This window comes from Nipponia nippon, unplaced genomic scaffold (assembly GCF_047370975.1).
Source record: "Nipponia nippon isolate SJK-2023a ecotype South Korea unplaced genomic scaffold, ASM4737097v1 scaffold_1, whole genome shotgun sequence".
Taxonomy (NCBI): domain Eukaryota; kingdom Metazoa; phylum Chordata; class Aves; order Pelecaniformes; family Threskiornithidae; genus Nipponia; species Nipponia nippon.
Window position 1 is genome coordinate 31,987,020 of NW_028262290.1, and position 10,544 is coordinate 31,997,563.

The 10,544-nt window shown below is 47.7% G+C and overlaps 1 protein-coding gene across 2 annotated transcripts in view; it reads right to left on the reverse strand.

Moving 5' to 3' along the window:
- ZBTB10 (zinc finger and BTB domain containing 10) overlaps positions 1–9,364 on the reverse strand; it is a 33,154-nt gene extending 23,790 nt beyond the window's left edge. For both annotated transcript variants that reach the window (XR_015703260.1, XM_087750990.1), the window contains exons 1-2: positions 8,417–9,364; positions 336–1,233 (exon numbers count right to left, since the gene is read on the reverse strand). Coding sequence is in view for 1 of the 2 variants with exons in the window: in XM_087750990.1 (XP_087607116.1) it covers positions 336–1,233; positions 8,417–9,364 (1,846 nt within the window). In the remaining variant the exon portion in view is untranslated. The remainder of the gene's footprint in view (positions 1–335; positions 1,234–8,416) is intronic.
- Between the last annotated feature and the right edge of the window lie 1,180 nt (positions 9,365–10,544).

Here is a 10,544-nt window from a genome sequence, read left to right on the forward strand (position 1 = left end):
ATCACTTCTTGATTTTGTGCCTTATAGCGGCTACAGATTAAACATAAATGTAAGAGTTTGAGTTTCTACAAGCTGGTAAGGATCCCCACCTCAAGCCTCAAATGCAAACAGCCTGTTACATACTGCATGACACAGCACTGTCATTCCTTTCTCTAGCTGAAGATACACTGCTGTGCCCCAAGGTAGAGAATCAGATGACTGATTTAGTAACCTGATTGGTGTGCTGACTTACTAGAAGATCCCATCCAACATACCTTTATAAAAGTTACATTGTCGTGTACTTTATTCAATAATTCAGTTTTCAAATTACATGACTGACATTAAGCAATATTTACCTGCTTCTTCTTTAATAAATGACAAATCTTCTTCTGGATATGGGACTGACGGTTGCAACACTGAGCAATCTTCTGAGTTCTCTTCAGTATTAGGTGGTATATTATAAATAAATCTCTTTGCAGTTTGGTTTTTCCTTCTTGCTTTTCCAGGTTCTTGAACTGATTGTCCCTGTGCGCCCATGTCATTCCATACGAATACTTTTCCCTCACCTTGAGATTCATTTTCAGCCATTTCAGGTGAGCTGTCCTGGACCCAACTGCAGTCATTCATTTGGTAGCTTTCCATTTGGCCCTCATCAATAGGGTAACCATCATTCTCAGTTTTTATGCTACTTGCCAAGTTGGTAAGATTTCTCGTTGCCCAGAAGCTGGCAACTTTCTGATCCCTTGGAGACAAACCATCCCTACTAACAGATCTTCTGTTGTAATCCACCACCACGGTCTCTGGAGCTTCTGATTTTATACTTATGTTTAAGGCATCTTTAATGAAGTTGCGGCAGGACTGGACAACCTCCGTCATCTGAAGGTAGCTGGCCACTGACATCACTTCAATGGCATTTTGGCTCGTAAGCACGAGGTTACCAGAATATAAGAAGTCCAAGATGACAGAAAAACCTTGAACAGCAACAACATCTAAATAGGTAACAGTGGTTTGGTTACGGCTTTCTTTGTTTGTAAAGCAATACAGAGTCTTAAAGAAGCGGCTGCCTGCAACCAGGATGTTCTTGTGAGCTCTGAAGACCCTCCCGCTCACCACAATATTAACATCACAAAGAATGCCTTTCTTCCTCTGCTCGTTGAGCTCTTGCAGGAGCTGATAGCAGTAAGAGTTCTCATTCGGCCTGCTGTTAAAATCACAGTATCCTTCATTATTCAGTTCTGATGGTAACTCTGACTCCTGCAATTAAAAAAAACCACAACCATAATTAGCTCTTAATGAATGCTCTCCTTAGTCCTCCAACACTATAATAAGGATATGAAAATAAACTTAAGAAGATGATGTTATTCGAAGGATTTTTTTTTATTTTATTTATGTTCTTGGTCATAAAGGCAGGCAGGAATATATAATTTAAAAAATATTTCTAAAAACTAAGAATCACAATCTCATTCTGCTCCCTCCGCCCCCAAATTTGGAACAAAACCAGAACTAGCAGAATTACCTTGAGGGCAAAGGAAGTGACATTTCGGCCAAAGGTAAGAAAATATTTAGTTGAGTGTGAAGTACTTGTTTTTCTTAACCCACATACTTTAAAGATTCAGGATTCTCTCTTTCCAAAGGTTTAACTAAATGGTTCTCACATACCCAACCCCCCATTCTTCCCTAGAAACCTCCACTTAAATGGGCAAGTACAACGTTGATAACTGATTCAACATTTTCTCATGCTGAGAGATGAATACATGAAGATTAGATCTTTATCTCCCAATCTGTCTCATATTTTAAAGAAAACATATTACTGAATTAGTTATAATAGCAGATATATTTCTTATACAGTTCTACAAATTAAGCACTTACTCTTTATTTTCTAATTGTGGCAGGCTTAGGATTAAATAGGTGTATTACATGACAAGTGGACAGAACACTGCAGGTGACCAAACAAAACTTAAGCTTCCACTACATTATTTAACCAAGACTTTCTTGAATCAAGCTTCCCTGAAACTTTCTAGCAGCAACACCTTTAACTAGTACACACTACACAGACAGCACGTACTTATGTGCCTCTCTACAACCTAAGACATGATCTCAAACGTGACCTGAAAATTTTGCTAAAAGTAGCATCAGAGAGTCCAACACCAAGAAATTGGTTGTTACTGAAGATTAGTTCAGCAAGAGGCTGATAAGAAACAGGAGACCTGAACTGGATTTTACAGCATTTAGAAAGCTTATAACTCATGTTTAGACAATGATGATTCAGAGCTGCTACAAAGCAGCAGCTAGAACAAAGCAGAAAACACCACAGACTGGCATATTCGAGACCATACTTATATTGATTGATACATGCTGCCATCAAGAGCATGTGATGATGACAGAGTCTGTTTTATACTGGACCTCTAAGACTCTCTCTCCTTCCCTAGCAAATAAGGGCAGTTCAAAACTGGCTGTCTCCAATACGGTTTAGGATGAGAGAAGATCAGATTTTGCAAATTATGTCATTATTTTCTCTTCTTATTTTCTAGAACAACTCACAGATTTGGGGGCCAGAGGTATCACTAAAGCTCGACTACCTCAACATTACAGGTCAAAATCAATATTAACGAGGTAATGTTAATGCAGTCATGAGCCCATAATCTATACTGGGGCTAAAATATATGTTGCAGAAAAGTACTACCCTTCATTTGGGACTACGACATAAACCAGCTATATAAAAAAAAAGTCACTTTCTACCACACAGGAATTAATGCATTAAATCAGTACTCACCTCAAGTCATAATCCCAGTGTGGATGACTGGGATGACAACTGAGGCTGTAACTACATCCTCTAAAATGGTATTTACATCTACAAGCAGCAAATAATGCCCAGTATAACCAAAACAGACACTGTACCATTTCAGCATCTTCTGCAGAGAAATTTCAGTTTGCTGTCACATTCAAGTTGCTTCTAAATCTCTACCCTTCTCAGAAAAACACATCAGTGAAGAGGCAGAAATAAAAGCAATTAGGCTTTTATGTGAAAGCAAGCAACAGATTTTTGTCCAACCTCGGCTTAATTTCTTCTGCATGCTCTCTGACATATCCAAGTACTCCCCCAGATCGGAGCCCTGAAACAGAAAGCACATCCCACGTGTAACAACTGAGTCTACCATTCTTTAAGTTCTCAGCAGATTTCAGATCTGGACTAGCTTTCTGTCACTCCAGCAATGGAGCACCACGTAGTTTCAAAACACCAATTACACTGACTTTGGATCAGATTAAGATGGAAATTACCGTACTCATAAGTGTTGTCACTCAGTCAAAGTCAATCATCGGTGACTTGCATCTCACACAGTAAATGTTAGGTAGATGCTATGATAGCTGACAATTTCATTATCTGAGAACACATTAAACATCACATAAAATTTAAAAATAATCTGCAGCAGTTCTTTTCTTTTTACAAATGTCTGATTAAAGAATGGAGATAGAGTACGTTTTAACTGAGTATGTGTATGTATCCAATCAAGCTGATAAAAAAAGAAATCAAGATTTACAGTATTTTCTTTTCCCAAGAAAATGACAAGCTAGCATGGTAAAAAGGAGCTGCAGATCACAAATGCGCTACAGAAACACAAGACTGAAATCTTCATTGTGAAAAGACCAGAAGGCTGAGTGAAAATAAGAGACATCATCAGCTAATGTCCAAGCTACAGGGGTGTGTGTTGGGGGAAAGAGATCAATATTACAGCTTTACAGAAATGGGTGCATAAATATTTTTAAAACTAACTGTAATATTTGAAAAAACTGTTTAACTGCTGCTATGGAAGTAGCTAACACTAATGCCACACCTCAAATGAAATGAAAGCCCTGACATCTGAACAGTTATCAAGCCTACGTAAACCAAGTGTGACAAGTACAATTAACATTTACTATGAGAAAAATGGAAAAAAAATGAACATCCCTTGGAGAGTTTTAAACATCTCCCCTTTGTACAGAAAAAGTACAATACAGTTCAATAGGAGGTAAGGCGCAGAAAATAATTACAGAAAATTTTAAGAAGTGTATATTTGAGCTTCTGTTACTTATGATGATGTGCCATGAGCACAACATAAGGGTACTGTTTTTCTGATGAGAACGACAAACTAATGATATTTGCTTACATATCAATTATATTTTCAGAATACAGACCAAATATTCCTGTCACCTAAGTTATCTCAACACCAAACCACCTTATCCTTTAACAAAAGCTGATAAGAAATCTAGAATAAAAACCTGGACTATTTCAGTCTTATTTGTGGAATCTACAGCATTGTAAATCTGAAAAGCTTCTCTCTGTAGGTGAGATTAAGAAGCGGTCTAACAGAACAGAGACTGCTCAAGGAAACTAACATTGTGCTCAGTTTCAATGAGTTAGACTCATCTGAATACACTCAAAGATAAATGACTATTTCATATGTATAATTCACTAATTAAACTTGCCTAAAAGCTAACAGGAGCAGAAACAGATGATCAAAAACGGCTACTAGAAACTTGCTTTTCTTTCTCCTCCTGTACCATCAGCACACTCTGTCTCCTGGGAGCAATAACAGTGGGGGGTGGGGTGGGGGGAAAGAAACAAAACCAAACCCAATCTAACCATAGATTCCATCTCAGCTGTATGTATATGAAAAGTAGCTATGCCACATTTTTCTAATCCCTTCCCCATTACCACACCTTACTCAACAGCAGCTTCCCTATGCCCCCAAATCAATTCTTACCCTGCAAAACAGATCCTCTAACAAAAGCGAGCTATCAGGAACTTCTTAAGCACGTGCAGCTACAGCGGAAAATTATCTCAAAAGACAATCCTATCAGTTGCACACATGATGCTCTGCTGCCGTTTTACACGCCACAGCATCACTCACAGAAAACTCAGCAATTTAAAACTGTTCCATTAAGTGCCCAACATCCAATTGAGTAGTTTCAGGTCTGGTAAAAAACACTATATAGAAATACAGTAAATGATAGTCTTTACTCTGAAGGCCTGACTTCCTCAACTTTTTTGCTCTGGTAAGAGTAATTCAAGAAGTTAACTTAGAACACTATAATGTAACTTTTACATCTGAAGCACGACTTCTATTCATCACTGCTCATACAAAGCAAACAATTACAGTTCACATGGAAAAAATAACACATCAAAGGCCTTCCTCCTTTTGGAGAGCTTCTGCTTTAAACCAACATGCCTATTAGGCTGGAGAAAGCTTTTCTGGCAGTATTTCCAAAGCTCAGCTTCAAATTATGTCCAGAGAGAAAATGTTTTAAGAAGCAGTTTTGAGGGGAGGAACCCCAGCAGCCAATAAATCTGCATCTCGTGGATCTAAATTCATCACAGAATTAAAATCTTTTGCAGTGATTTCCCAGTAAGTGTTTGTTTCTTAAGATTTTTGCAACACAACAGTCTGTTTACTAAAAAAACAAAGGTAGTTTCAAGCTGATTATATCTTTCCTTAAGCTTTAATATGGAGACAGATTATTTTAAAAGACAGACTAGAAAAAAAAAGGAATCAAGATTTTTGTCTTAGAAAGAAGCACCAACTGACAGCTCAATACCCTTGAATTACAGCAGCTGCAACCACTTGTGATGTATTTTGGCATTACAAATTAAATGTATCCCAAAAATAAACTGAAATCGTCGCTCATTTCTTCACGAGTGTAATATCCAACAGACCTATAGAAATTTCCACTGCTTTACTGTCTTAACACCTACAATTTCCTTTTCGCACTTGAACAGTGGCACTATGCCATATGTTTATTAGCAGCTGCTAAACATGCCCTGCAGTTGAAGCTTGTCAAGTCAAGAATACATGCGTGTTGTCTCCAAGACAAAGGCTGAAAGATCTCTCCCAAGTTTCATTAAATCTAAACAGCTTTGCTGCCTCATTATGTATGTTGGAAATATGGTCAGGGTACAAATTACCTACTTTTGTTCCACGTATCTGGTATCATGGCATTAAGGAAAAAATGGGGCTATTGTTTTGGCATTAATTTAAACATATGTATCACGAGAAATTCAAGTGCTATTAGAAGGGTGAAAGGATATGGAAATTGAACATAAAAGCGGAAAGAAAACAGAGATTCTTAATCAGATCTGCGATAAAGCAAGCGTAACCCGAAAGTGCACCACAAAGAAAACTACATTGACTTTTGAAAAACTGCAATTCCTTCCTTTGTAAGAAGTTTTTAACTGAAATGTAATTGCACAGGGATGCATTCAGCACTGTTTTCCACTTGAAAACACCAATCTCTGTACAGCTACCTTATAGAAGCTTACTTTGTCCAAATAATAGAGTACAAAAGAACCACTGATACATCTCATGTATCCTACTGTTTCATTTATTATTACAGTTACTACAAATATTTTTTCTTAAACTACCAGTGGTATAAAAGCAGAGGCTCATGTTTATAAAGATTGCCGTGACAATGAAAGGCTCATCTTCAAATAAATACTTATATTGAACTTTTAGGCTACTGTGACACGCACACCAATATTCTGTCCCGTCGTGTCCATGTTGTGTGTCATCCCCTCCCCCCTTCCACCCTCCTGGTATTTTATAGTCTTACAACAGACTGAGGATAGGACGACAGAAAGAAAAAATTCATAAGTTTAGTAGGAAAAACTGCTTGGAATATGTTTTATTTACGCATATCTTAATGGGAGTGAGAGAAACTTCCATGACAATTCATGGCATGAATTAGCAACATTAGTGACACAGGAGGCTACACAGTGACAGGACATACCTTTACAGGGTAATCATTCACAACTCAAAGTTAGAAACTAGGCAACAAGATGGTAAGGAATATACCGCAATGTTAAACAAAAAGAACATTTTCAAAGATATTAAGATGCAAAAAAAATTAAGAATGAAAGTTTCAAAATTAGAAACAAGTTATTTAAGGCAGGTGGGGCTAAAATACCACAGAGTGAAGAGCAAACCCCAGACTGGAGGAAACTGATAAGGTGAGCTACTGCCATGAAGTGTCTTTAACAATAGCTGCCTCAGGAATACACTTACTGAAAAAGCAGTGTTACTTATCTTGAAGGTGAACGTTGCATTTATAAATGCAAAAATAATATTTTGGATAACTGATATTTATGCACCAAAAGGTTTTCCTTGCAATCCTGCAGTAGTTTCACATAAAAATTGCACTCCTTTTCCAACTAGCTCTAAGAAAACCTACGTTCACCTAACATTTTATCTGTCATCTTGATATCCTACCCAAACATTAGAATAGCAGCTCTTGTCCAAGGTACCCTGAGCTCCTGAAAGTGCTCAATTTAACTTCTGCACTACAATTCGGACTCCAGATGCAACTATACCACCAAGGGGGGTGCTTTCATTAAAACCGAGCTCTAAATAGTGAAAACGGAGTGATCAGGGATTAATTCCAGCTCAAGTTCAGCCTAACAGTTCAAGCACTAGCCTAACCCGAAGCACATTAGCTTGTGCCCGCTGGCAAGTTTAACGCCGCGAGGCGATCCCAGTCAGCTTTTGCAGCGCAGACATCCCTAGGAGGAAAGGCTGCAGAAGGCTGGCGGTTCAACACGAGTATTTCTTAAGAGCTTTTCATCCACATATGTTCTAGAGGTAGCCCTGCCTTATTCCTAAGAGCAGCCAAGAAACACAGTAGTTTTAAGTTCAGCGGGGAACACGAAGAGTTTCGCTGGTCCTAAGGCATTAGAGGAGAGCTGGCATATTAACACGGCTTTCAGGAAACCACATGTTTATCTCAAACATGCACCACGCAATTGCAGACTTCTTGCTCAGCAACTCAATCTAAAGCAACGCAATCGGGAAAAAGATTTAAACGAGGTGGTCTTGACGACGCAGAGTCATCCGATGAACGCGCAGGGACCACGCCGTTAAGAACGGCAGAGGAATTCCGATGTCACCCCGGCAAGCAGCAGCTTCACAGGCAGTTCCCAGCCGGACACTACCACCCTCCCTCCGCCGGTACCGCAGGAGGAAGTTGTAACGAGTGTTTTTAAATCAGTGCAGCAACACTGGTATTCACATGCAACTTTCCCCCCCTCCCCCCCCACGTTGTCGGTTTATCTTCACGAGACAAACCGATGAAACCGGCACTCGCTACCTGCGCAGAGGGTTAACCAGGCACAACGGCCCGCGCGAAGGCTGCCGAAGGGCAGCGCCAGCAGAGCCGCCCCGCATCGCCAAGCGGACTGGACTCGCCTCCCCTCCCAGAGCCGCACGGCGTCCCCGGCCGGCCGGGCAACACCGCGCACAAAAAGCCATTTACAGAAGCTGACGGAGGTGGGCAAAATCCCCCCACGACTCCGCCAAAGGGGAGGCCGGCCGCTCCCCCGGGGACGCGGGACCCCGCCGGGGGTCGCCCCCTACCCCCACCCCCACCGCACCGCACCGCGTCCCGTCCCGGCGGCCGCCGCCTCCCCTACCTGCTCGGCGCTGCCGGGCTCGTTGAGGCGATGCTCGGCGGAGAGGTGGTGCCGCAGGAGCAGGGCCCGCTTGTAGTTGCGGGTGCCCTTGCAGAGCTCGTCATGCCCCCCGGGCAGGGCCCCGCCGGCCATGATCAGCTCGGGGGGGGCGGCGGCGGCCGCGGCGGCGGTGCACCAGGCGCAGGACATGAGGCCGGTCTCCTGGCAGTAGTAGAGCCATGGGAACTCCTTGAGCCAGGAGCCCTGGAAGGAGATGTGCAGCTTCTGCAGCAGCGACTTGGGCCTGGCCAGCGGGAAGTGCTTGATGCTCTCCCCCTCCCCCGCGCCCACGCTGCTGCCCTCCGCCTCGTCCCCTCCGTCGCCCCCGGACCGCCTGCTGCTGCTGCAGCTGCCGCCCTCGGCGCCGCTGCCGTCGCCCAGGCTGCCCCCTTCGCCGTCCTCCTCGTCGTCGCTGCTGTCACTCAGGGAGCCCCCGTCCTGGACCAGCTCCTTCCCCTCCAGCAGGCCCTCCGGCTCCAGGCCCTCCGCGCCCTCCAGCTCCATCTCCTCGTCCGCCCCCCGCCCGTTGAAGTGCTTCCGCGGCCAGGCCGAGGCCTCGCAGCCATTGTTAGCGGCGGAGGGGGCGGCCAGGAGCCCCCCGCCGCCCCGGAAGGCCAGCGTCCGGCGGTTTCTCTCGGCGAACATGGGGCCGGCGGCGGGGGGCGAGACCGCCTCCTGCGGCAGCAGCAGCTCCTTCTCGTCGGCGCCGGCCTCCAGCTCCTCGGCCTCCAGCCCCTCCAGCTCCACTTCCTCGTCCGCCCCGCGCCCGTTCAGCGCCTCGGGGTCCTGCCGCTCCCAGGCCTCGGCCGCGCCGCCGGCCCCGCCGCCGGCCGCCGCCGCCGCCGCCGCGGCGGTGACCAGGCCGCCGCCCCGGAACGCCAGCGTCCGGCGGTTCATCTCCGCGAACATGGCGCGCGCGCGCGCGCCCCCCGCCCGCCGCCGCCGCGCGCCCCTGGCCCGCCGCTCCCCGCCCGGCCGAGGGCTCTGCCCGCGGGAAGGGGGAAGGAGGCGCCGGCTGCCGTGCGGGAAGGGCGGGGGCGGCGGCCGAGAGAAACGCGGTCCGGCCGCTCCCCCCCCGGCTCCGGCCTAGATCAGCGCCGCGGGCTCCCCACAATGGATCCGGCTCGGCGGCGCTTCCGTCCCAACAGGCCCCGGATCAGGTCGAATGGCAAATGAACAACGGACCGCTCCCACAATGCACCGGGAGCGCCACCGCAGGGGAGGGGGAGCGCGAGCGGGGGGCGGGCAGGCGGGGGGCCGGCGGGGCGGGCGCGACAGCTGGGGCGCGTCACGCGCCCCTGCGCCGCCCGCCCCGCCGCTCGCGCCCCGCCCCGCCCCGCCCGCCACACGGCGCGGGGGGGGGGGCGCGCGACCCCCTCCCTCCCCCCCTCCCTCCCCCGAAGGGCCGCGGTCCCCCCTCCCCCCCCCACCCCCACGCACGCGCAGGGGGGGCCCGAGGGGCGAGCGGGGGTAGCGGCGCGGCCGAACCTGCCCGGGGCCGCCCGGCGGGAGGTCGGGGCCGGCGGGGCCGGGGCTGGCGCGACTGTACCGTTAGGCGCGGGGCGGCGCAGGCGCGGGCTGCCGGGCGGCGCGTGCGGCGTGTGCGCCGCCCGCACGTGCCGGCTGGGCGGGTCCCGCTGCGGGGCGAGGGCTCGAGGCGCGGCGCGGCGCGGCGAAGGGGGGGTCAGGCCGCCGGGGCGCCGCCGCTCGCTCCCTTCTCCCCACAGCCGCTGGCGCGGGGGAGCAGAAGAGGAAAAGCAACAAAACGTCGTGGGTCGAGGTAAAAAGCAGTCCGGTAAGTGACGGGGCGGGGGAGAGGGAAGGAAAAGGGAACAGGCGGTGCTGAGGCCGCCGCCCTCCGCCTCCCACGGGCGGGCCGGTGCCCGGCCGGCTCCTGAGTAAAGGTGGTTGGCTTCCCTCGCCCCCTCCGCTCCGCTCCCCGGCGTGGCGTTGGGCAGCGTGGAGCATCCCCGTCGTGGGCCCGCTCATCCGCCCAGCTGTGTCACTTCGCGGCCTCCTGCGCACCCCCGAGCTGTTCCCGGGCGGGGCAGAGCGAGAAGCAGCAGGGGCCTTGATGCTCTGCCGTCAC